The following is a 26,780-nucleotide window of genomic DNA, read 5'->3' as shown; positions in this document are numbered from 1 at the left end:
GGTGGCACATCACAAATGAGAATTTTTCTGGTTGATGGAATCTACTTTTTTGTCATTAATGAGATCTCAGACAATTTCTTGTCTTTAAACTGTATTCCAAGAATGTGTTCATTTTTTAAATAACAGCTCTTTTCTTTGACAGCTGTAATATTGAAATTGCTTCTGATAATGCAAATGGATTTCAAATTCAAAGAACTTTTTTTACATTAAGTATTTTAAAAAAGGATAAAGCCTTTTCTCAAGCATACACAGAGGTTGCTTTACAAGTTTTAATCTTTCTTTAGGATTCACATAAAGTTAAAACATAATAACGGACCATTGTCTAAAAATGAATTTTAACTTTTGATCTATAAACTTTCTATACACTTTAATGTTTTTTATGTGGTTTTTATAAATTTTGATTAGATTCTTTCATGTTTTCAGAGCTGTCAAATTTAGTGAGCAAATTTTTATCCAGGTTTTTTGGGATGTAACTCACAGACCATATAGTTTACCCGTTCAAAGTGTACAATTCAGTGGCTTTTAGTATATTCATAAACTTATGCAACTATCACCATTATATAATTCCAGAACATTTTCATTACGCTTAAAAGAAACCCTTTAGCAGTCATTTCCTATTCTCCCCTCCCTCTAGCCCCTAGCAACTGCTAATCTACTCACTTCATTACTAGAGCTTAATTAAAAAAAAAAAAAAAAATGCAGAGCCTCTCATCTTGTTCTTCTTCAGGAGTGTCTTGGCTTATTTGTGGCCCATTGCTTGTCCCTGTACAGTCAGGTTCTACCAAAAAAAAAAAAAAAAAATCTGGTTGAGAGTTTTATTGAAATTTCATTAAACCTACAAGTCAATTTGAGAAGAGTTGACGTCTTTACAGTGTTGAGTCTTCTTAATCAAGAACATGGTGTAGCTCTCCGTTTACTAAGTTTTGAACCTTTCTCGATAAAGTTTTGTTTTCTTCATAAAATGATTGTTTCTTTTGTGAGCTTTATCTCAGAGTAACTTTTATATTCTTTGTTATAAATTACATTTTCTAATTGCTGGTTTTATTGCTGGTGTTAGGATCGCTTGCGTTTTTAATGTGATTTTGAATCTTACAGCCTTGCTGAATTTCTTACTAGGTCGGAATCCCTTTCATCTTCAATGTAGATAATTATACTTATCTGGAATAACGACACTCTGGTTTCTTCTAATTCCTTCTTGTTTATTTTTCTTATGCATTGGTTAGGAACTCTAATATACTGTTGAATGGTCAGTACATTCTTAGTTTTTAATAATATACATTAAACAACCCTCAGATCAGCCTTCTCTAAGAGAATACAGATTTCTTGCTGAGGACAGGTTTGTCAGACCCATAAGGAAAGCAAAGGCATACCTGAAATTTACTTATCGTTTTTTAGTTGTGAACCTAATCCTGGGTGGTTCAAAACTCATCGGTTTAAATTTTAGCGTTCCATTTTATTCATATTTGGGGCTTCTTGTATTTACAGTGCATTTTATTTTTTAAAACATTTGACTTATGGGAAAATATTGTATCTGGGTTTATTTATTAATGCTGGTTGCTTTTTTCCCCATCACTAGCCTCTTTGCCAGTAGCCTTACCAAACTAATATATTTTATGTATTTTAAAAACATTTATTTGTGTTAATAGGTGAACACGGGTAAAAATTATATGGCAGGTGTTCTTTGTACTATTTTTATTCTTACAGCTTTTCTTTAAATTTGAAATTATTTCCAAATAAAGGTGTTCAAAATGTATTTGTTTGTAAAGGTAATACATGCCCATTTTCAAAATAAAAAATGATTCAGAATAGCTATAATAAAAAAAGACAAGTAACTCTTTTTCTTTTCTTTTCCTTTTTTTTTGTTGTTTTTGGGGTTTTTTGGGGGTTTTTGGCCATGCAGCTTTCAGGATCTTAGTTCCCCAACCAGGGATCGAATCTGTGACCCCTGCAGTGGAGTGCTGAGTGTCCTAACCACTGGACCACCAGGGAATTCCCTTTTTTTTTTTTTTTAAACAAATAAAAACACTTGAACAAAAACTTCAAAAAGGAAAATATGAGAATGGCCAGTAAGCACATAAAAATGCGCTCAATATCTTTAGTCATCAGGAAAATGAAAATTAAAGCCATAGTGAGGTACTCACTGCATTAGAATGGCTAAAATAAGACTGATACCACCAAATGTTGGTGAGGATGTGGAGCACCTGGAACTCTCATACAGTGTTGCTGGGAGTGTAAATCCTCGGCTTTTTTTTTTTTTTTTTTTTTTAATAAAGTTGAACCTATACCCCCACAGTTCTATTCTTAGATATTTACTCAGGAAAAATGAAAACATGTCGATAAAAGCTGTGTAGAAGAATGTTCAGAGTAGCTTTGTTCATAATAGCCCAAATGTGGAAATTACCCAAATGCCTTCAACAGGAGAATAGATAAACAAATGGTTGCATATGAATGCTACTCTGTAATAACAAGTAATGAACTACTGATGTATGCAGCAGCATGGATGACTCTGATAGACATGAGACTGAGCGGAAGAAGCCAGACAAAAGAGAGTACCTACTGTATGATTGCATTTACATGTAGAACAAAAGTAGGCAAAAATAATTTTTGGTGGTAGAAATTGGAACAACCATTGTCTCTGTGGGGTGGGAGGGGCAGTGTAGAGTGGGGATTGACTAGGAAGGGGCACAAGGGAACTTTTAGGAGTGTTGGGTGTGTTCTATATCTTGGTATGCATTTTTAGAAATAAACTTATTGGGCTTCCCTGGTGGCGCAGTGGTTAAGAATCCGCCTGCCAATGCAGGGGACACGGGTTCAGGCCCTGGTCTGGGAAGATCCCACATGCCGTGGAGCAACTAAGCCTGTGTGCCACAACTACTGAGCCTGCACTCTAGAGCCTGTGAGCCACAACTACTGAGCCCGCATGCCACAACTACTGAAGCCCACACACGTAGAGCCCATGCTCCGCAACAAGAGAAGCCACTGCAGTGAGAAGCCCACGCACACTGCAACAAAGAGTAGCCCCCGCTTGCCACAACTAGAGAAACCCTGTGCGTAGCAACGAAGACCCAATGCAGCCAAAAAATAAATAAATAAATTTAAATTAAAAAATAAAATAAAATAAATTTATTTATTTATTTTTGACTGCGTTGGGTCTTTGTTGTTGTGTGTGGGCTTTCTCTAGTTGCAGTGAGTAGGGGCTACTCTTTGTTGCAGTACATGGGCTTCTCATTGCGGTGGCTTCTCTTGTTGTGGAGCACAGGCTCAAGGTGTGCGGGCTTCAGTAGTTGTGGCATGTGGGCTCAGTTGTTGTGGCTTGCAGGTTCAGTAGTGGCACACGGGCTTAGTTGCTCCATGGCATGTGGGATCTTCCCAAACCAGGGCTCGAACCCGTGTCCCCTGCGTTGGCAGGCGGATTCTTAACCACTGCACCACCAGGGAAGTCCCTTGATACGCATTTGTCAAAACTAATCAGATAGTATACATTTCAGTCTTTGTAAATTGTACCTCAATTTAAAAAAATAAGGGAAAGGACACAAGGGGTATACATTGATCCAAGGACATTCTCCTGCATAAGCACAATGCAGTTCATCCATGTTGTTGTGAGTAGCTGTAGTTCGTTCTTTTTTTCATTATTGTATAATATCCATTTATTGAGTATTGATCAATACATCAGTCAATCCACGTAGTGATTCTACTGATGGGCACTCTGTTTATAGCCGAAGTTACAAATGACGCTGTCATGAACATCTGATGTGTACATGCATGTATTTCCCTAGGGAATCCAAACCTAGGACTGACATTGCTGGGTTATAGGATATTTGTATCTTCAAGTGTAGCAGATAATGCCAAACCACATTCTTAAATGCCTGGATCCATTTTCAGTGTACCTGTTCCCTGTTCCACATCCTCATTAGCACTACTTGGTATTGTTAAACTTTAATTTTAGCCATTCTTGTGGATGTGATATCATCTCATTGTGGTTTTAATTTGCATTGTTTTGTGTCTTCCTTACTTTATTGAGGTTAAATACCTTTTCGTGTGAATGTTGGCCATTTGGATATCCTCTTTGGTACAGTGCCTAATTCAGGTCTGCCTATTTTTCTTACTGGTTGCCTTTTTCTCTCTCTCTTTTTTTTTTTTTTTTTGGCCGTGCCGCGTGGCATGCGGCATCTTAGTTCCTGAGCTAGGGATCAAACACGTGCCCCCTTCAGTGGAAGCAGAGTCCTAACCACTAGACTGCCAGGGAAGTCCCTGGGTTGCCTTTTTCTTATTGACGTATGCAGTCTAGATACAAATTCTTTATTGGTTATATGAACTGCAGATCTCATCTTCAACTCTGTAGGTAGCTTTTACCCTTTTTACTCTATTAATGGTATCATTTGCTGAACAGAGGGTATTAATTTTAATGTAGTTCAATCGATTGATTTTCTCCTTTTTAAGATAATATCCTGGGTGAGTCTTACAAGTGTTGGGTTAAAAGGTATATACAGTTTTTAGATTTTTGCTTACAGTTTACTTTCCCACTGGCTGTGTATAAACCTTTTTATACCATTTTTACTCTCAGCAACAGTGTATGTGTGATTTTCCCACACTCTTGCCAGAACTGGAGTTTTGGGGTCAGTTTTGACAATGTAATAGACCTCTTTTCTTCATTAAACGAGTATTTTGTCTTAGTTTGCCTGTATGATTCAGGGAATAAATTTGTTGCATCATTCCAAGAACATGGCAGTCAGTAAGCCTAATTGCAAGATTAATACTAAAAATATTCTTTGGCTTTTGATCCTGTGAGGAGCATTTATCGTTGGTAGGGAAAAGAGAGAAAGATATAAAAAGCCGTTTTCTTTTTTATTAATTTAAGTCAGCCTGATGTTGGCTTAAATTAATGAAAATAAACTGATGAAGACTTAATATAGTAGCCCCCCGTTGTCTGTGAGGGAATATATTCCAGGACCCCAAGTGGATGCCTGAAACTGTGGATAGTACCTAACTCTATGTATACTGTGTTTTTACCTATACACACATACCTATGATAAGATTTAATTTATATATTAGGTACACTAAGAAAGTATAAATCAGGCAGAGCAAGAAGTGCCAGCACCACTACGCTTGCCTTTGGGACCATTATTAAGTAAAGTGAAGAGTTTCTTGAACACAAGTGCTGTGATACCATGACAGTCGATCTGATAACTGAGATGGGCACTCAGTGACTAATGGGTGGGCTACACTGGACAAACAAATGATCCACGTCCCAGGTAGGTCGGAGCTGGACAGTGTGAGATTTTAGCACACTGCTCAGAACAGCGTGCAGTTTGAAACCAATGGGTTGTTTATTTCTGCTACTTTCCATTTAATATTTTTCGACCATGGTTGATTGTGGAAATTGAAAAAACCCCTCAGATAAGGGGAGGCTACTATATAGTGGATCAAGGAATCCATGGAATTGATGAGTTAGAATTTTGTGGATTTTCCTTGTAAATTTCTGGCATATTTTTAAGTGATAGAATATGATTTTACCTACTCTTTTTCACACACTTTTACTTAAAGAAGACATCCCCACCCCAATCTATATCTGCTCCTCCTCTCTCCATCCCCCAATATTCATTCATACTCCTTCCTGGTTTCGAGGTAGCTCCTAAGTTTTCCTTGGGGATGGGTAGAGTTTCATTTTGAGACTCCATGACAGAGACTGTTGGAAGAAGTATTTGTTAGGAGATGAAATTTGGAGTGGAACTCTCCTCTACACTCTAGCCTGGTTCCCACTATCTTACTTTAGTTTAGATCTTTATCCTTTTCAATAGATTTCTGTCATAGTCTAACTCCTCTTCTGCCTCCAGACTTCCCATGGTTAACAGAATGAAATTCCTAAAACTCAGATCATTCTCCTGATTAACATCCTTCAGACTCTAAAAAAATCACAGTCTTAATCCCTCAGCACAGAGCCATGATTATCATCAGCCCTCTTGCCGTCTCTCTATCCTCCTCACGTATCCAGTTTCCCACACACCTACTGAAGTCTATGGTTTCTTTGAATTTGGAATGTTCTTCCACATTGGCTCATCACATTACCTCAGACTCCCTCTCCCTCCCCACTGGCAACCCATCTGCATATTTACTGACTTCTTTTAAAAGTGAGCTCAGGCAACACATCTCCTTGGAAACCTTACCTCCCTGATCCTTATTCCCCTTCTGTACCTCCATGCCCTCTTCTCCAGCTCAGTGAGTTAGATGCTCCCTGTTCTGGGCTGCTACAGTTCTCTCTGTATCCTTCTATCACTGTGCTTTGTATTGTTATAGATTGGACTTTGTCCTCTACTCATTTGAGCTCCTTGAAGGCAGGGCCCTGATTCCCCTCCTTATTCCCACCCCACCCGCCGCCCGGAACTAGCATGGTGTAGTTTATAGGAGGCACCCCATAAATGTTTAATGAATGATTAGATGCAAAATTGTATCTAACTTTTTTTTTTTAATTTATTTTTGGCTGCATTGGGTCTTCGTTGCTGCACGTGGGCTTTCTCTAGTTGCGGCGAGCGGGAGCTACTCTTCGTTGTGGTGTGCAGGCTTCTCATTTTGCGGTGCCTTCTCTTGTTGCGGAGCACAGGCTCTAGGCATGTGGGCTCAGTAGTTGTGGTTCGTGGGCTCAGTAGTTGTGGCTCGCAGTTCTAGAGCTCAGACTCAGTAGTTGTGGCACATGGGCTCAGTCGCTCCACGACATGTGGCGTCCTCCTGGACCAGGGCTCGAACCCGTGTCCCCGGCATTGGCAGGTGGATTCTGAACCACTGTGCCACCAGGGAAGTCCCTCTAACTTTCTTAATGTACGTATGAGAAGAACTTTCTGAGAAAAAGAGGTCAATTAGAAAGGGATAGGAATTTAATCAATATTCTAAATCCCTCTTCTCCAAAAGCAGTACACATTTAGGAATGACTACTGTGCTTGTAGGATTTGTAGGGTTTTGCTCACCTGAGTTGTGCCTTGCTGTCACAGAAGGATGCCCTGCAGTGGTCTCGCAGTCCGGCTGCGGTGGAGGGAGAGGAGCCAGAGGACACAGCTGATGCAGAGAGCTGTGGGTCTAATGAAGCCAGCACTGTGAGTGGTGAAAATGATGGTAAGTGCCCTTGACAAGATGGGTGAAGAGCCACAAGCAGTCGCTAGGGTCTAACCTTTATTTCCCTCTCTTCCAGTTTCTCTCGATGAAACATCTTCTAATGCTTCCTGTTCTACCGAATCTCAGAGTCGGCCTCATTCCAATCCCAGGGACAGCTACAGAGCTTCCTCACAGGTGGGGGGAGAGTTGGTGACTAGGCTGGGTGGATAAGTGAGGCAGGCACAAGACAGGACTCTTCCTCCTGCAGTTAACTGAGCGTGTTGAAGAGTGGAGAAAATCACTTTGGTCTCCACCTGTTGTTAGTACCATTTAAAAGTGGGCCATAGGAAAAGTGGGTAGTAGATCTGAGAGCAGAGCAATTTGTTTTTTCTCTTTACCATGGATGGATAATTTTGTCTGTATTTATGAAAAACCTGGGAACATTCAGGGAGAAGTTGGAGTGGGGAGAACATGAGCTTGGGAGTCATCAGTTTGAATTGCAGCCCCGCCACTCACTAGCTTTGGGCAAATTCCTTACCTGTAAAGTGGGGAGAGCAACACATTCTTTTCAGTGTGGGGTGATGCTTGGCACAGTGGCCTGCACCTGGCTCAGTAGAATGAGTCATTGCTACTATTGGCATTACCTGCCTGTGCTGCTTGAACACTAACTCTGTTTTACAAGACAGCGAGGGAGACATGGTCGAGAGGGACAGCTGTTGTGGCCTGCAGGTGACTCAGGCTCCTTTTGTATCCCCTCTGGGAAAATAGGCAAACAAGCAGAAGAAGAAGACCGGGGTGATGCTGCCTCGAGTTGTCCTGACTCCTCTGAAGGTAAACGGGGCCCACGTGGAATCTGCATCAGGTATGTGTAAACTCATGATTGTGATGCTTCTTCCTCAGGTCCTGGGGACCTGCCTCCCTCTGGCAGCAGCTCTTGGCCTAGGTAGCGCCGTGCCAGTAGAGTCAGGAGCCCTCCTCTGGCAGGCAGCATGCCGTGGCGGTGAGAGCCGACCTAGCTTCCGGCATGGGCTCTGCTGGGCGCCCTTCCCCTGGCCTCACGGGGCAGTTGTGAAGGTCCCGTGAAGGCGTGTGCAGGTGCTTTGTAGAAGATACAGTGCAAACTAAGATGGCGGTTTGGCATTCTTACGTGATAACTTAAAGCCAGACCAGGAGGTGGTGATCTCTGACGGCCCAGGGCTGGGCCATGGAAGCACCGGTGTTGCTGGCAGCATCTCAGGGAGAGCTGGGAGAAGTAAGCTTGTCTGAGAGCCGTGGGCGCGGCGTGTGATGCTTTTGACCGGTGGAATGCTGTGCCTTCAGGGTTCTCAGGCCGCCACGCCGATGGCGAGAGCGGCAGCCCGTCCAGCAGCAGCAGTGGCTCTCTGGCCCTGGGCAGCGCTGCCATTCGTGGCCAGGCCGAGGTCGCCCGGGACCCTGCCCCGCTCCTGAGAGGCTTCCGGAAGCCGGCCACAGGTAGGTGGCTTGGCACTCATTTCTCTGCCTGTAAGGGGGCCCCTGCAGGCCTAGAGAGAAGATGATGTCTTCTACTCCACTCCTTTACAGTTTATTTTTACTTCTCAGGTGGCCCTCTATTTTTTGTTGGTTTTTACCTTGTATTTTGGTTATGTCACATATAGATTTTTCTCTGCTAGACTGAGAGAACTCCCTGTGGGCAGAGATGGTGCCACATTGCTCCTTGTATGTCCCTGTAAGGGCCTAGCCTGTGCCTGCCTTGATACTGCTTAGTGAGTGCTCAAGTGAGTGAAAATTGCTTCTGAGTGTCTCAGTGAAGAATTCCAACATTTGTTTTCTTTCTTCGGTAGCATCCTGCCAAGTTTGTTCTCAACGTCTGCAGTCTCTGTCAGACGCCCTTTTTTATAACCTAGTTAGTATATGGGGTGGAAGCCTTTGCTGAATTTGGGCTATGCAGACAAGTTCAGTAGTGTGCACCTCCCACCCGCAGTAGGGCTATTTGCAAGGCTAGTATGCTGTTTGCTATTTCCGGATTTATATCTCAAAGCCCACATGCTGGGTTTTTGTAGATGGGCCACATGAAATCATTAAGAAGACTAACCTTGGCTTCTGAAAATTAGAATAAACCATCACCCAAGTGGCAGCTAGGTTTGCTGTCTTGTAGGCTCTCCAGCTCATCAGCCTTGCTCAGTCTTAAAGCCTCACAGGTCTCTATTCCATTTGCTGAGGCTTTTGTGAGAGGTATTGACATTGCAGTGGGCTTTAAACAACCCTTAGCACCTTTCTGCCTGGAGGTCAGACCTCTCCAGCCCATTCACAGAAGACTTCTGCAGATTTTTCTGTAGGACGCTAACCGGATTCACTTTTAGACTTCCCTCGTTCTCCCACTGGGCTTTGTGGAGCCTCTTCTCCAGCTTTGGAGGGAAGCTCAGAGCCTGCCCCTTGCCTGGTTTTCTGTGGGAAGAGTGTCCCTTCAGGCTGTGACACAGCGTGCTACTGGGTCTTGTCTGAGACGATGCAAGCCCAAGTGTTCTCTTAGGTTTGATGGTAGCCGATAGGGTAGGGTAGACTGGATGATTGAGCTCACTGTGTGCAGATAAGTTCTGGGTAGCTTGAGTGCTGCCACCAAAGTTTTCCCTCAGTTGGCATTTGCTTTTTTGGTTTAAGAAGCTGAAAATCTACATTTTGCTTCCTACTGCTTGAAAAATCACAGGTCAAATGAAGCGCAACAGAGGGGAAGAGATAGATTTTGAGACGCCTGGGTCCATTCTCGTCAACACCAACCTCCGGGCCCTGATCAACTCTCGGACCTTCCATGCCCTGCCATCCCACTTCCAGCAGCAGCTCCTCTTCCTCCTGCCTGAAGTGGACAGACAGGTACAGATGGGTGGCTTCCTCTTTGCTCTCTCTGGGCTAGCTTCTGTTCTCTTTCTAAGTTTCTTTATTGTTTTTTTTTGCCTTGATCCTTCCAGGTGGGGACCGATGGCCTGTTGCGTCTCAGCAGCAGTGCGCTGAACAACGAGTTTTTCACCCACGCGGCTCAGAGCTGGCGGGAACGCCTGGCTGATGGTGAGTAAACATTCTCGTCCCAGCGGCTTGGAAGGTGCCTGCCATGTGTGGTGTCACTTGTCTCCTGGTATTTAAAACCCAAAACCCAAATACTCATTTTTCAACAGTCTTTTTCTTTTTTTTCCAAGGGGTATTATTTAGTATAAGGCAGGCTTTCCTCTAATAGACATGGTGGATGTTAATGTGCCCCGTAGCTCTAAAGAAGGTACAAGAGTATTTGGGCTTTCACTGTTTTGTGTGTATATATTCATCTGCATTGCCTCTTCATCATTAAAACTATAAACTCCTATTCTTTCCAGTAAGCATGGCATTGACCTACTCGGTAAGTTCCACCAGGTGCTCTGTCTTTTTAGATGTTGCCACTTGGAGTGATTGTTAGCTTCTCGTAATTCAATTTCGTGGGGAAGCTACGTGGGAAGTGCACTGGGAGGCCCCCAAGACTCCCCTCCAGGTTCGATGATTTGCTAGGAGGACTCCCAAGACTCCCCTCCAGGTTCGATGACTTGCTAGGAGGACTCACAGGACACAGCATGTAGTTGTACTCAATGGCTGTAGTTTATTTCAGTGAAAGAATACAGAACAAAATTAGCAAAGGGGAAAGACGTCTGGGGTGTAGTCCAGGGAAACCAGGCGCACACTTCCGAGATCCTCTCCCAGTGGCGTCCCACAGGATGTGCTCAGTTCCCTCAGCAAGGAGTTGTGACCGCACGTGTGAAGTGTAGTCTGCTGGGAAGCTCGTCAAGGACTTGGTGCCTATGGTTTTTATCGGGAGCTGATCATGTAGGAAGCCTCTGTCTGACCCAAACCCAAATTCCAGATTCCCCAAAGGAAAGCAGGTGTTCGCCATAAACCATCTGGTTTGCTTCAACTGTTCAGGCACAGTGAGCCATTCCCTGTCAGTTATGGGGTGGGGACCCTCCTGAAATCCAAGGTTCCAGATGTCAGCCAGAGGCCCACCTTGTCAGCAGGCCTGTCTGAGCCTGCTGTGTTAACTTTTTTCTGCGCATGGAGTAAGAACGATTCTCTTGTTTATTTATTTTTGTTCTGCTTTTTTGATCAATGTGTTATTTGCTGTTGAAGCACTGATTACCTGAGGGAAGAATAAATTTCCCTTATAATAGGTGTGTTAGTTCTGTCCTGAATAAGAGCACGATGTGAGAGATCTTCTGGGGGAGACAGGAGCCAGCGTGAGGAAGATAGTGAGGGTTAAAAAAATGATTTCCAAGCTCACCAGAGTCACATGTTATTTTGAAAACTCCTCACATGGTAGAACTGCAAAATTTGGCTTTTCCTAAGACAGACCTTAATATCCTTAAGGCACCACTTGAAGAGTTTTGTTTCTCTCTAGGCGAATTCACTCATGAGATGCAAGTCAGGATACGACAGGAAATGGAGAAGGAAAAGAAGGTGGAACAATGGAAAGAAAAGTTCTTCGAAGACTACTATGGACAGAAGTAAGGCCCTTGGTGCTGTGAGTCCTAGTGTGGTTTCTGGGGGGACAGAGGCAGGTGTTCTCAAAGCCGTGCATACTGCTGTGTCACCCAGGAATGTGGAGATTGCAGTGACTCTCATTTAGCTGAATGCCGTTCATGGGGAAGCTAACATAGGTTTTTCTGTGGTTAGTGTTACATACCATGCAGATTTATTTTGTTCTGAGAGATCTAATATTTGGGTGTATATTATTCATAGTGGATGTGCCCTCTCTGCCCTGTAACTGATAATGTGAGTTTGGTTTGCAGATTGGGTTTAAGCAAAGAAGAGTCATTGCAGCAGAATGTGGGCCAGGAGGAGGTTGAAATCAAGAGTGACTTGCGTGTCTCGGGAGAATCAACACGACCGCAGCGTGGCCCGGCCACCCGGCAGCGAGATGGGCATTTCAAGAAACGCTCTCGGCCAGATCTCCGAACCAGAGCCCGAAGGAATCTGTACAAAAAACAGGAGCCAGAACAAGCAGAGGTTGCTAAAGACACACAGTCTGTGGCACCAGACATCCCCCTGTACAAGGATGGGGAGGCTAAGACCGACGCCGCAGGGGTGGGCGGTCCCCACCTGCCTGGCACATCCTCCACAGCACCCAACCCAGAGAGTTCCGAATTCCCGGTGGAAACTGTGGCTTCCCGGATCCAGCCCGATCCAGACGACCTGGCACGTGTCTCCACGTCTCCAGACAGAATTCCCAGCTTGCCTCAGGAGACTGTGGATCAGGAACCCAAGGATCAGAAGAGGAAATCCTTTGAGCAGGCGGCCTCTGCATCCTTTCCCGAAAAGAAACCCCGGCTTGAAGATCGTCAGTCCTTTCGTAACACAATTGAAAGTGTTCACACCGAAAAGCCACAGCCCACCAAAGAGGAGCCCAAAGTCCCGCCCATCCGGGTAGGAGGCTGTTTGATCCTGGCTGCCCTGAGCCCAGGCCCCTTTGAGGGACAGGAGATTAGTGGGGCTCCTTTGCAGGGACAGAAAGCCCCCTGGGCCCTTGTGTTAATTATGTGGGAGTGTAGAGCTCTCCGTATGAGAGGCGTTCTTGAGACTGACTTGAGTATCGGGGGATAAAGTTCTTTTCTTCCTCACTTGGTTGTTCACTCTGTTGAAGTTATCTCTAGAGGTCAGAATCCTTTGGGGTTTTAAAATCTTTTATTAGGTGGTGTTAGATTTTTTGTGTAGTGACTCACACAGTCCCACCAGAAATTAAATTTAGAAGTGTGGCATATAACAGCCCTTGAGCAGAATCTTCTCAGAATGGTGTGGTATCTTGGACAGCCATTTTACCATGATTATTTCGTTTTTAAGGAAAATGATTTGATTCCCTAGGCCATGACCTCTAAGCTACTAGGGTCACGATTTAGCTTTACAGTTCCTAGGTCAGAGCGTTCAGTCAATTAAAACTTTTCTTATTTTTCTCTTGCAGATTCAACTTTCACGTATCAAACCACCCTGGGTGGTTAAAGGTCAGCCCACTTACCAGATATGCCCCCGCATCGTCCCCATCACGGAGTCCTCCTGCCGGGGCTGGACTGGCACCAGGACCCTTGCAGACATTAAAGCCCGTGCTCTGCAGGTCCGAGGGGCGAGAGGCCACCACTGCCATCGAGAGGCGGCCACCACTGCCATCGGAGGGGGGGGTGGCCCGGGTGGAGGTGGCGGCGGGGCCACCGATGAGGGAGGTGGCAGAGGCATCGGCAGTGGTGATGGTGGTGAGGCCTGTGGCCACCCTGAGCCCAGGGGAGCCCCAGGTACCCCTGGAGAGTGTGCGTCAGATCTACAGCGAACACAACTACTGCCGCCTTGTCCTCTAAATGGTGAGCATGTCCATCCTGGAACTGCTGTGTCCAGAGCCAGGAGAGAGGACCTGGCTTCTCTCAGAAAGGAGAAGAGCTACCCACGACAGAGGGTTCCAGATAGCCTCAGAAGCGGGCTGGAAGATGCTTCCCGACTCCCCATTGCTCCCACTGGGGACCAGCCATGCCCAGCTTTACCCCCACTGTCCTCCAAAACCCCGGCACCTGAGCGATCAGTTGAGCAGCCTGCGTTGCATCTGGGAGGTAGAACTGAATGTGGGTCTGGTACCACTTCCTGGGAAAGGGGTAATGAGGAGCGAGGACCCACCATCCCCCTGGAGAACAGTCCTGTTCAGGCTCTAGCGGGGGATGTTGGATTAGAAGAAGGAACCGGCCAGGCTCTAGACAGTGACAGTAATCCCACCGTGAAGGATCCTGTGAATGTGACCCCCAGTCCCATCCCTGAACCATCATTGGCCGGTTCCCTGCAGGACAGACCATTTGATGACGAATCAGGACTTGGTGACTCGGGCCCACCCACGAGGGAAAGTGCTACTAGACAAGAAAACTTGAAAACCGAGGCTCCCGTCTCCGCTGGTGCTGCTCCTTGGATGCCTGGCCTGTCAAATGACAAGGCAGTGGGACAGCCTGAACCCGACCCTAGAGAAGACGTCCCATCTGTTAAGCCGCAGGTTGGAGAGGAGTGGGAGAAAGCTGCTCCCCTCATTCCAGCGTCACCTGGGGGGTTGACAGCTGAGGAGGGTCTGGATCCCTCCGACAACTTGGCTTCACTCTGGACAGTGCCATCTCCAGGGTGCGTTGCCAGCACCGGCCATGACTGCAGACAGCTGGAAGGTGAAAAGCTGAAAATCAGTGGAGACTCTGAAGCGCTGAGTCCTCACAGCGAGTCTACAGACACAGCCTCTGACTTTGAAGGCCACTTCTCTGAGGACAGCACTGAGGCCGAGCCTAGTGAAGCTGCAGTGCCGAAGAGGTCCTCAGCGGTGGAGCAGGGTGAGAAACACAGTTGGAACCGCTCCACCTCACTCTCCAAGGTGAACGGTGACCTGAGTCTGGTCACAAGGACAGACGGGATGGTTGCTCCACAGAGCTGGGTGTCTCGAGTATGTGCGGTTCCCCAGAAGATCCCGGACTCCCTGTTACTGGCCAGTACCGAGTACCAGCCGAGGCCTGTGTCTCTGGGCAGGCTCGCGTCCTCGGTGGAGGCCACTAACCCCCTCGTGATGCAGTTGCTGCAGGGCAGCTTGCCCCTAGAGAAGGTTCTTCGTCCAGCCCACGGTGGCAGCAAACCCGAATCCCCACGACTCCCACTTACGACAGAGCAGAGCCGTGGCGGCTCCCTGCGTATGGGATCTTTGCAAGACCCTGGGGAAAGCAGTTGTGAGGTTGGCAGTAGCAGTCCCAGTTCTTTAAGAGCTTCGAAGGAGTCTCTTCTACCTGAGAGCCGTGAAGCAAGCACCGGCCTCGCCAGGCTGGAGGCCGCCCAGGCTCCTGGAGCGCCCCCAAAGATTTCCAAGCACGCCCTGAGTTTAGACTCCCTATATCCGGTGACAAATCCAATGGCTGCCTCTGGGAAAGTAGAAGAAGTGGATTCCAAAGAGCAGCTCTCTCCCTTTAGTTTTGAAGATCAGAAGGAAGCTGGTGACCTGTCCCAGTGCAGTAATTCAAGTGCTGCCCCAGGCACGAGTCCGGGAAATCTCACTACCTCGAGAGCCCCTTGTTTCTCATCTCCAAATGTGGTCTCCTCGGGTCCCGATCAGGCAGGTCGGGCCCTGGGTGATCAGAACAGTGCTGGAGGCCAAGGGAAGAAGCTCTTCGGCTCCAAAAACGAGGCTGCAGCCCTTCAGTGCCCCCGGCCTGTGGAGCCAACGCCTCTGCCTGCTGATGCCTCTCCCGATTTTCCCAGCAGGAAGTCGGGGCCAAGCAAAAACTCAGTGTCTGGTGGGGTACAGACTGCCAGGGAAGACTGGGCTCCAAAGCCACCGCCTGCCTCTGTTGGCAGCGTCAGGAGCGAGAAGACTTTTGGTGGGGGGCCTCTCAAGGCGAATGCAGAGAACAGAAATGTAGCGGGGCCTAGTCCTCGGGAGCTGGTGGATCACTTGCAAGGGATGCCCTTTGTCCTTGATTTGCCCTTCTGGAAATTACCCCGAGAGCCTGGGAAAGGGCTCAGTCAGCCTCTGGAGCCTTCTTCCATCCCCTCCCAGCTCAACATCAAACAGGCATTTTATGGGAAGCTTTCCAAACTCCAACTAAGTTCCACCAGCTTTAATTATTCCTCCGGCTCCCCCACCTTTCCCAAAGGCCTTGCCGGAAGTGTGGTGCAGCTGAGCCACAAAGCAAACTTTGGTGCAAGCCACAGCGCATCACTTTCCTTGCAGATGTTCACCGACAGCAGCACGGTGGAAAGCATCTCACTCCAGTGTGCGTGCAGCCTGAAAGCCATGATCATGTGCCAGGGCTGTGGTGCGTTCTGTCACGATGACTGTATTGGACCCTCAAAGCTCTGTGTATTGTGCCTTGTGGTGAGATAATAAATTATGGCCATGGGAAAAGTTGTATATTTAGTGTGTGTATTTTGATAATGATGGATCTTAAATCTGTATACAGAATATCGTTGCTAAAAATAGACTCTGTCTCTCTAGGCAAGAGTTCTCTTGCCTCTCCCTAAAATCTGTAGTGCTAAAGCCCCTCGGCCACTTGTCAGCCTTCTGGTTTTGCTGGAAGGGTTTCCTGTAGGGCAGGTTGCTGGGCTGCCCAAGGCTGGCCGGCCAGCCCGAGCTCTTGTCACACAGACAGAGCCTGGTGCGGCGTGCGGAGCCTCCTTGAGACTCAGAGGGACTTGAAGCTGAAGCAAGAAGGTTGTGTTCTCCACCAAGGGGACTAACCTACCCGAACTGAGTAGAAATGTCAGTCTTCCACTGCCCCCTCCCTGCCGTCTTTCCTCCCGCTGCTCCTCCGGGAGTTGATGGGGAAGAAGCCAGCACGGGGTTAAAGCAACTCCCAGCAGTGCCCACCAGGGGGCTTAAGAACCTGCTGACCTCAGGGTCACAGTCATTTGCCAGTTGATGGAGCCAGTTTGACCTTTGGTTCTGTTGCTGAAGCCAGTTTGGGACTTGCCTGTCTCCGAATAATCCACTGGCCCACAGGAGTTTTCGGAACCTTGAATAGACCTGCTTGGACAATGGGTCGGGCATAGGATTGTCTTTCCTCCTTGTAAGTCAGGTGTCCAGACGTTTGGCAGGTGAATTTGTCTGCTCGACACCCCCTCCGTCACTTTGGACTCTGTGGGAGTGGGCATCTCCACGCACCTGTGTATGTGAAAGTCATTTTACATTTCAAAGCAGTGTGTTTTTCTTATTTTTATATTTTTAACTCTTTACCCTTGGATGTATAAAGTGAACTTCTGGCTTCTGTAAGTATGCTCTATGCACCTCTAATGTTTTATCATGTATTTATATGTTGTACACAGTACTGGCCGATTCTGTAAATGGATGTATTGTACAGAGAACACGAACGACTCTCCCTTATTTTACGTCTTCGGCATCATTGCATTAAAGTGGTGTAATTGACTTCTCTCCACCTGTGTCAGAGCCACTGCGTGCTGTGCTGCCCGACGTGAGGGGTGGAGTGATTGACTTGGGACCTGCCAGTTGGCCCGGTGCCCTGTCACCGGTCAGCCGGTGGACCTGCTGCAGTTGCAGAGCCACGGGCAGCCCGGCTGCTCGCTGCTGGGCGAATGCGTCTCGCTCCTCATCTCTTCTCCTCCGACCTTCACTGGCGGCTCGCTGCCGTGTGTGGCAAATCACCACCACCAGTGTCAAGTGCTTCTGGATTCAAGGGTGACTGCCCTGGGCAGCCCCCAGGTGGGCCTTCTGGACCTGGCTCCGGGCTCCCCACCTGTCGGCGGTACCTGGGACCATGCTTTCCTGGGGCCACAGGGCTCCACTGGACATACTTTTGACAGCAAGTTAAGGAAGAAACAGCTATGCCAGCTGCCAGCGTCTCTCCCAGCACGTTTCCAGCAAGTAGATGTCTCCATAGCTGTGTCACCTCACCCTGCTTCCTGCCTTATTTCTTGTACCTCGACTTGTGAGTTGAGCATCTTCCTTGTTGAACTTAGGTCTCCCTGTGTGAGTGCATCTGTGTGAGCTGTAAAATTGGTATGACTTCAGCAAGTCTCATGTCATCTGAAAGGTCTTTTCTTTCCCCCACTTTTCATCCATTGTGGCATTTCTGTCATCTGAAGCATGAGTGGGAAGTTGGCAAAGATGTGGTGGTGATTTAAATGCAGTATTGGCCAAGTCCAGGTTGTCAACTTCAAGAGTCTGTTTACCAAAGACAGGGAGCAGAGGCACAAGCGTGTTTGAACCTCTTCTTCCTTCTGCTGTGACCTTTGGGGCCACCCTAGGGGACAGTTGGAAACTGGTCCGCCAGGGAAAGCACTGCTCTTGTATGTCTCTGTGGTCTTGGAAAAATAAACCTGTACAACCTGCACGTGTGGTCTCGGTCATCTTCTGCGGCCACCTTGCTGGGCTGGGAGGAAGGTTGGCAGACCCCGGCTCACTTCACCTCGGTGCTGGAGCTGATTTTCTAGTGTGTGGGGTTCTTTTGAGACGTTGGTTCCAAAGGTGCGACTTGTCAGTGTTGCTGGTCTTCATCAGACTGAGCGTGACGTGGCGAACTTACCCATTTATCCACCGTGTGGACTGGAGCAAAATCTAATGAAGCCGATGGGGGTCCTTTTCGCCCGTGAATCAAAGCCGTGAACTGTGACGTCCCTCCACAGCGCTCATTCCAACCGCCTTGCTGAGACTGAGGTTGCCCGAGGGATTCCTCCTGGCGGATGATCTCGGGGAGGGTGACCAGCAGCAGTGAGGGAGGGGCCGGCCCGAAATGGGGTCTGATGCTGGTTGACGAGCCTGAGTGGATGGCAGACTGCAGGGGTTGACTTTAAAGATTAATTAAAATACGTATCCATTAGTTCCCCGTGAACTGGAGAAAGTAGATTTTGCACGCGTTGGAACATGTTTTGGGGCAGTGCGAGCTGTAGTTTTGCAGTGCTGCGATTTGATCGAGGTGCGGGGAGAGAAGTCGTGGTCAGGTGGCTCTGTGGTGCCTGGGTAACTGCCTGGTGGTGGTGAGGTGTACATGCGCCTTCATGTCATGGAATCTGTTTGCCCAGTTACTTCTGCAGGAGCTTAGAATGCGTTGGAAGCCAGGGCTGGGACCTGACGTTGCCAACTGCATCTCAGCAGGGAGGCGGAACGTGCGCTGGGCTAGAGTGGGGGCCTGGCTACTTGCCAGCTCAGTGGTTGGGGTAAGTCACTAAGCCCCTGGCAACTTTCTCATCGCTGATTTGGGCTGAGAGTTGCCACTGCGTAAAGTCATAGTGTGTGGCGCATAGGAAGTACTCCATCCTGTTAGCTCGCGTGGGACTGAGACTTACAGGAGAGATCAGTATGGCTCCTGTCGTCTGCTTGACCCTCACCCCAGGGAGGAGCCGTGGAGAGGGGGGCCCGTGTGGCGCGCTGAGGGCTGGTGCGAGCTGAGTGGATGTCTGACTTTCAGCCTCTCACTACAGTTGAGTGCATAGTCCTGGGTTTAGAGACTGAGTACTTGGCAGGAGAGGCTTATTTTACTCATGGTCCAAAGGACAAGGAAATCGACTGTTTCAGAATCTGGAAAGTGTGCTGTCTTACTGGCCAGGCACAATGTCACCCGTTTGTTTCATGTCCTACCTGCTCATGAGGAAGTCAGACCCTGCTTGAGATAGGTGTGCGCACACGCACGTGTGTGTGTGTGTGTACACTCAACAGAGTAGCCACGTCCCTCCGGCCTCGGGGACCAAAGCCCAAAGCGTCTGTGTGCCTTGTGCCCTGAGAGGAGGCTGCACGGGCCGTGTTGCCCTTGTGTGTGTGTGTGTGTGCCATTTAAAGTGATGGAGAGGGTAGGCTCTGTGACCCTGGAGGTTAATACTTGAAACCAGATGGTGACAGCACCCTGTGCTTCCTCTTTGTGCATCATTTTGAAAGCCTGGAATGAACATCTCTAACAACCAAAAGGTGTAGACGGAAGCTCTGTAAGGATGACAGTAACAAAAATACAGCTGTCAGTGCAGTGATTCTTAACTTTTCTGGGAACACGGGCTCCTTTGAGAGTCTAGTGGGAGCTCTGGACCCTCTCCCCGCAGGAACGTGCACACGCGCGTGCGTGCACACATACACACACACACACAAAGTTGTATTATTTCAGACGGTTTAAGAGCCCCCCTTCTGCCCCACCGGCAGCTGGAGCCCCTCACTGAAGAACCCCCTGACTGATAATAAACCTAATAAAATCTGGGTTTATACAAAAGAGGGGAGAGAGGACTTTGCAAAGGATTCTCCTTCAGTCTGTAGCTACTGACCTTCACTAGTGCATTTAGACTTAAAAGTGCGTTACAGGCATGGTCTCCCCTCCCCCTCCCCGAGTAAGCTGAGCTTCGCCGCCTGCTCGGTCACTGCGTAGCCTTCATCTCACTGTTCCATGGGGGCGTCCCCTTTGATGTCATCCTCTGAACTTAACACCATTGGTCTGGAGCTCCATTTAAAGAAGCCGGGACGGGACCAAGCAGCCCTTCTCTGTCCACAAGCGCTTCCTCCTTGGATCCCAGTGTCCCCGTGGCTGGCTGCGGCTTTAGCTGGAGGTGAGTGCTTTCCATTGGGCCAGCGAGGACCGTGTGCCGTGGACCCGGGCTCTGGCTGTGTTGTTCCCAGGTGGGGGAGTTCGTGGTCCCTTGGTGATTCTCAGCAGTGGTAGTTTTGGTGGGACAGGCACTGTCATGGCGTCACTGAGGATTTGCTGCTCTGGGTCCCTACCTGCAACTGAGAAGATGAAATGCCACCTTCTGCTTTGACTGTACCTGCTCCTTTTCTTACGAATCTCAGCCCCAGGGTATGTAGACTCCCGCGGGGCAGCGCTTTCAAACTGTTGGCCCCTCTCCCTTTACCTGTTTAATATATTTGGCTACTGCACAGAATTTCATTTTAAAAAAAAGAGATTCTTCTGCCATTACAAAAAAAATAAACGTTTAATGACGGCCACATTGTGTGGGTGTGTGTATATACAAGCAATTGTTAACAGTTACATTTATGCTTTTAACTCACACAGAATTGTTTTTAAACTCCTGATAATCAGGTTTGGTCCCAGTCACATTCGTGAAAGTTTTCCTTAAAGTTTAACCTAAATTGAATGCAGGATGAAAAAAAGTCTGCACACAAGTAAACGTCTTTGGAAAAAAAAAAAAAAGCAGCCCTTTTGTTTCCTTCAAGGGCATCCCAGGTGTTGGGTCGAATGGAGTGTCAAGTCCTGACGGTTCAGGACCAGGGATGGTGTTTCCTCGGTTTTCCCAGCCGCCTGAGTTTGGTTTCAGTCTCAGAAGAGCTGCGCCCTGGGCAGATGGGAGTGGAAAGAGGGCGATTTGCAGGGAAACAGCTGCATTTAAGACCTTGCTTGGGCGCTGGCTGAATCCAGGCGAGGTGTGCACCCGGCGTGCCCTCTTTCTCATCTGTAAGCGGGGCTAGAGCACCTCCCTGGGAAGGCAACGGTGAGATTTCAAAATGATGTGCGCCTGTGCTGGGCACCTGACGAGGACCAGGAAAGGTCCATTTCCTTCCCTTTCTGAAGGGTGAGGTGCCAAAAAAAGTGACAAGTTCATTTGTTCAAGAAAATCTACCAAGGACCTTCTGTGTGCTAGCTTATTGGCTAGGCAAAGGTGGAATCTGGGACTTTCCTGGTGGCGCAGTGGTTAAGAATCTGCCTGCCAATGCAGGGGACACGGGGTTCGAGCCCTGGTCTGGGAAGATCCCACATGCCACAGAGCAACTAAGCCCGAGCGCCACAACTACTGAGCCTGCGCTCTAGAGGCCGCGAGCCACAACTACTGAAGCCCGCGTGCCGTGCCTAGAGCCCGTGCTCCGCAACAAGAGAAGCCACCACAGTGAGAAGCCCGCGCACCGCAACGAAGAGTAGCCCCTGCTCGCCGCAACCAGAGAAAGCCCGTGGGCAGCAACAAAGACCCAACGCAGCCAAAAATAATAAGTATATAAATAAATTTTTTTTTAAAAAGGTGGCATCTACTGGTAGAATGGTGTTTCAGTGCCAGACTAGAGTTGGAGGGAACAGAACTGGCTGGCAGTGCTGCTGTTGAGAGGACACAGTGGAAATAAAGCATTCAGTTTGTTATTCAGTGTTTATTAAGTAGATTCAGTCTTATATATGATATACAGATTCAAAAGAAAAAGGATTCCACATACTTATGAAATCAGTGCATTTAGCAAGTAATACCATGGAGATAACAGCTCGATTAACAGCTCATTGGTCTTTTGTTAAGTGAGGGGAGAGGGAGTTGGCCTGTGCTAGTCATTCCACAAACAAAACAGAATTTAGTTGCATCACATAGAGAAGACACATTCTAAGAATTAAAATATTAAGCCACATTTACTGGAAAAACTCACTATATAGAACACAAATAATTTTTATAGAGCATTGAGGAGGAAGTCCTCACCTGCTTAGAAGAGCCACGTTAAGTTGCATAGGTGCATATCTGTAAAAATATAATTTAGAGGTGAAGCCATTGATTAAGTAATAAAGAGTCATCTTTAAAAGTTGGTGCCATCTGCTGTTTGTCTTAAGTGCCATATGCTTACTGTCTGGAGCCCCCTGCCCATCCCCAGAGGTGACGCCTCATGAATGAGCTGCCTCCAGGGGACCCTGAAGAAATGCTTATACCATCTGCACTGGAAAGTCTTAAAACTCATCTCAGGTAGGGAACTTGCGCTCTTCCCCAACGTGTCTAAATTATGCCAGGGGATTGGAAACCTCTCGAGTTGTCCCTAAATCTTGGGTGGCTTCACCCTGAAGCTCCCATGAGTCAACGTGACCTTCCCATTCCCAGGCTGTCAGGAGAAGAGCTATATCCACCCCCGGCTCTGCAGCCAAGTCCTACTTTCACTTTTCATGAGTCCACGCAGTTTCCCACCTGCAGCCGAAAGGAAGTCTCCCTTCTGAGCCCTGCTCCTAAATGGACCATATGACAGAGGCATATGGGCCATCTGCCGCATGGAGATTTTTCTGAGCTTAGAAAAGTATTCTTCAGCAAATCTGAGTTCTGTGTGGTGTAGGTTTCTTGTTTTTGTTTTTAGGTGGAAACATAGGTAAAAAGTGAGAGGTTTTTGTTTTGTGGCTTTGCTAAGCAGATGAGCTTTGAGGTGCACCTTCCTCCTCAGGAGCGAGTCTTGCAGGACACACAGGGACCGGGGCATCTGTACATGTAAACAGTACACTTTCACTGAGTCCAAAATTAGGAGCAAAAATACAAAGGTTCACATTGGTCTTAGGTAGATACAGGCGAAAAAGGACTGAGCTGTTTAGCTCATAAACAACAAAAACAAAGTTTCTAAAGCACCACTAAATTATATAAAAATCAGACCATGGACGGATTGAAACTGGTATTCTGGTGAAATACTTTACTATCTTGTAAAAAGTTTTACAAAAAATTACAAATTAAAAGTATCAACCCTCTGAGTTCAAAGCAGCATTTTGAAAATGAACTGGTAATTAATCCTATAACCACCCCTGGAGTCATAAGTGGCCCTTGGGAATAGGGATGGCTGGGTTCCACCTGTTTGAAATCTTCTGAAACCTTCCAACGCCCTGCCGGTCCCCCTCCCCCTCAACACTGTCCTTGGGTATAAACTGAGTGGTGACGGTAAAATGAGTTTTAGATGGGTTGTACTCTCACTGGTCTACCAGATGATCCACCACTAAGACCAAATTCCCATTTCTCCTCTGATTCTAACCTTGTGGGATTAGCCCCCTGCAAAGACTCTGGAACTGGTATATTCTATTCTTGCATTACCTCTTAAACGTAGGATCCCAAATGATCAATTTGTGCCCTGAGGCCCTCCGTAAGAACTGGCTGTGGGGCAGGGCTTTGGACGCTCCCTTTAGGAGAAGGCAGTCCCTGGGGTGAGGGGGGACAGCAGCGAGCTGGGTTCAGCAGAGCCAGCTCTTTGGTGCTTCTCCAAGTCCGGAGGAGAGGGATGGGGTTGACGCTGCATCTTTTAAAACAAAAGCAAAACTGAACAAGTTCCCTGACTGGACTAGCTAATGGAATCCTGTTTCCACACAGTAACTTGCTCCTGATTCTGCCGTCACGAGGGCTTCACGTGCAGCTTCACTAGGAAGGAGCCCACCCAAGAGGTGGGGTCAACGTGACGGGATCCACTGTCCTGGAGGGGCTCTGGGAGCCCCAGTGGACCTTGACCACTATCATCATTTGCTTCCTTTCTCTTTGAAGCACACTGAACCTACATACACTCTTACCGCGGTGCTAAGGCCGCTGAAGGTGGTCAGTTAGGACAAGCTTGACTCAGAAAAACACTTCACACTGTAGCTTATACGGAGCTTCAGATCTAATCCCTTGTGCGGGTAGTGGCGGAAGCCCCTTCCCCAGTCTTTCTCACTCCTGTGTGTTCAGAAAAGCTAACCGTTTGTGCCTGGCTTGGGTACTGCCTCCGGGAGGAGAAATGACATGTGAAGCAGTTGATGTCAAGAATTCTAAGGCGGCGATTGTCTGTGCCAGTTTTCAACATTAAGATTTTCACAAATTGCCTGGGGTAACATTTTGCAAAAGATCTACTGATTACTTTTCGTAGTATTGTTCACACACAAAAATAAATATTTACACAAATTCAAACGTCCGGGAGTAGTACTGAGCAGATGGGGGCGGGACGTGTGGACGCTGGGGGGTGGGAGCGGCCTCGGGCACTGGAGCTTGTGCTGTGCTGACGGCGGGTCTCGGCGTCCCGGCCCCGGCTGGAGCCTGGGGACTAGTCAGATGGAAGGCAGAGGTGGTGTGGCTGCGTGGGGTGCTGGAGGCCACTTGGGAGAGCAAAGGCCACCCTCAACCTCTCGGGGCTGGAAGCAGGCAGGGGGCAGGACCCCCTGCCCTTCCGACTTCCTGGATCCGGGGCCTGTAGCTCAGTCGTGGATCCGAGGAGGGGGAGGCATCCACGCTGGAGCCCCCTCACCACCCCTCCGGAGGGTGGTCTGCCAGTGCCGGGAGGCAGTTGGCTGCAGAAAAGCTGGTTTGGGAAGGGGGTGCCTGCTTTGGGGTCGAGCGGCTCTCGACCCTAGGGTCCCCTCGGCCCTGGCTCCCCTGGGACCTCTTTGCTCTGAGGGCGGAAAGGCAACAGAGGGCTTCTGCCAGCTCCGGGCAGGGGCGGGCCGCAGAGGGCTGCTGTCATGGCTACGGAGTGTTGCATGGAGAGGCCCTGTGGGCCTTGTGAGGTCTGGGCAAATCCCTGGTTTTAGCAGCACTGGTAGGTATTGCACTGAGCAAGAGGAAGTGCCTATCGGGGAGGAAGGAAGCCAGGCCAGCCTTTTCTTTTTGCCCTTTTTCACACTCCAGGGATTAGGGGTTTCTTCCAGGACTGGCCCCTGCAGAAGGGAGGGTCCTAGGAGAACCCAGGTGGCTTCTCCACTTCTGCTGATGGTCCCTTTCCTCCAGCCACGGGGGCGGGGGACGGGAGCTGCGGTCCACCCGGGAGCTCGCAGCTGCCTTTCCTGACAGCCAGGGGCGCACCCTGCAGAAACGAGGGGGGTGGGGTCGGGGGCCCTTCCCGGCGGGTGTCCGAGGGGCCAGAGCCTGTGCGGAGAAGTGTTCAGACCTGGCTCCCTGGGGGCAGGGTGAGGGCAAGGGCCCAGCTGGCCGGCTGCCGTGCCCCAGCACTCTGTCCTGTCAAGCGCCCGGGCCAGGGGACGGCCAGCGGCTGCTCGCGAGGGCCGAGGTCCTCCCTGGGCTCCAGCTCCTGGCCTCCCCTCTGGACTTACCTCCCAGGCAGACACACTGGGTGGGGGAGGTGGGAGACAGCCGTTCAGAACAGGCTCAGGGCACATCCTGGAAAAGCCCACGCTGGAGTGTGAGGTAGAATACGGGTGACCGTGTGACTGGGGCATCTGTGGGATGGGGGAGGGGGAGCCGCTTTTGTTTGTCTTTGCTCTGCAGTGGGTGTGGGTGAGGTCCTCCTGCTTGGCGGGGCTGGGCGCTCAGAGGGCCAGCCAGCCCGGCGCCCCCGCTGCCCCCAGCCCTGCCGGCCCCCAGCCCGCGCCAGTGTAGTGATATGGAATGTTAGGTCACAGGGATACATCCTTCTGATCAGACAGACACAGACTGGCAATCTGTACAAACACAAAAGAATCCATTTTCAGAAAAATAAATTACTAAGGGGAGAGGAAGAAAGGGTCCACTTTGTTTCTCTCAATAAATATGCAATTCTGCTCACCTAAGACTTGAAAGGTAATTATCTGGGGGTGGGATTCTAACATCAGGGTCCACGAAGATGATTCTAAATAGAGCTGCGGCCCCAGCGCCTTGTCAGGGGGAGCCCCAGCCCTTCCAAAGCTGCCCCGTTGGCCTCTTCCAAGCAGGTCAGAGCACCCGTGTGGTGAGATTCCAAAAAAAAGTGTCCTTGTGCCCAGAGTCTCAGGCGCTTGGAGTGTGGCTAGAAACAGCTCTTTTGCATCCACCTCTTTCAAAAAACAAAAGGTACCAACTGGTGAGGCGGGAAGCCGGTCCGGGGCTGGGAGAGCCTCCTTCCCTAGGGTAGTGCACTCCACGTGCTGCTGGGTCAGTTCTGCTGTAAAATGAGGTTTTCCAGTTCATCTGCTGAGCGCAGCAGGAAGGCGGCGGACTCCCGGTAGCCGGCGATGAGCTGCCGCACGGCACTGATCTCGGTGGGGCTGAGCTGGGCAGTGGGCATGGTCCGGCTGGTGCTGTTGCTGGAGGGCGTGGGTGTGGGCGTGGTGGAGGTGGTGGAGGCCCCGCCTTTCATGCTGAGGTCCGTGGGCCCTGCGAGGAGGGGAGCCAGGGTGAGGAGGGGCACCCTTTCCCCTATCCTGGGGGCCCGAGGCCCTCGTCTGTCTCCACGGTTGTACCCCTAGTGCTTAGATGGGGGCCTGCAGACAAGACGTGGGGTTCTCTGTTAAGCCCGAGGGTGATCCTGCGTTGGGGTCGGGGGGAGGCTTTGGCCTCGGGCCGGGCAGGACTCTGATGCCAGCTCCCTGGCACTCATCGCACCTCGGCTGCTCTCTGAGGACTGTCAGGCCTCCGCGCTCTGGGCTCTGGTCTCCGGGTGAGGAGGCGGCCTCGAGCTGGCGGGGGGAGGGGGCGGCTAAGACACTGCCGGTAGGTGGGGGTCCGACGCCCCCGAGGGGGACAGGGTGTGGAAAGCCCCAGACGACCAGGAAAAGAAGCACCCATGTGTGCGCCTCATGAGACAAGGAAGGGGCTTCTCAACCGCCGCCGCCGGGGAAGAG

General features: G+C 49.1%; 2 protein-coding genes across 8 annotated transcripts in view; one reads left to right on the top strand and one right to left on the bottom strand.

Moving 5' to 3' along the window:
- ASXL1 (ASXL transcriptional regulator 1) overlaps positions 1-17,915 on the top strand; it is a 68,425-nt gene extending 50,510 nt beyond the window's left edge. For 2 of the 3 annotated variants that reach the window (XM_082358805.1, XM_082358803.1), the window contains 9 exons: positions 6,984-7,104; positions 7,181-7,278; positions 7,852-7,945; positions 8,404-8,556; positions 9,770-9,933; positions 10,029-10,125; positions 11,474-11,579; positions 11,865-12,498; positions 13,031-17,915. In XM_082358805.1, the coding sequence (XP_082214931.1) occupies positions 6,984-7,104; positions 7,181-7,278; positions 7,852-7,945; positions 8,404-8,556; positions 9,770-9,933; positions 10,029-10,125; positions 11,474-11,579; positions 11,865-12,498; positions 13,031-15,952 (4,389 nt within the window). In that variant the 3' untranslated portion in view covers positions 15,953-17,915. The remainder of the gene's footprint in view (positions 1-6,983; positions 7,105-7,180; positions 7,279-7,851; positions 7,946-8,403; positions 8,557-9,769; positions 9,934-10,028; positions 10,126-11,473; positions 11,580-11,864; positions 12,499-13,030) is intronic. The other variant, XM_082358804.1, reaches the window with a different exon arrangement.
- Positions 17,368-26,780, bottom strand: part of NOL4L (nucleolar protein 4 like) — a 133,519-nt gene continuing 124,106 nt past the window's right edge. For 4 of the 5 annotated variants that reach the window (XM_082358835.1, XM_082358836.1, XM_082358837.1 and 1 more), the window contains one exon: positions 17,368-26,313. In XM_082358835.1, coding sequence (XP_082214961.1) covers positions 26,093-26,313 — 221 coding nt within the window. In that variant the 3' untranslated portion in view covers positions 17,368-26,092. The remainder of the gene's footprint in view (positions 26,314-26,780) is intronic. The other variant, XR_014235361.1, reaches the window with a different exon arrangement.

The sequence above is a fragment of the Balaenoptera borealis genome (genome assembly GCF_965194805.1).
Source record: "Balaenoptera borealis genome assembly, chromosome: 16".
Lineage (NCBI taxonomy): Eukaryota > Metazoa > Chordata > Mammalia > Artiodactyla > Balaenopteridae > Balaenoptera > Balaenoptera borealis.
This window is presented reverse-complemented; position numbering and strand designations above follow the sequence as displayed.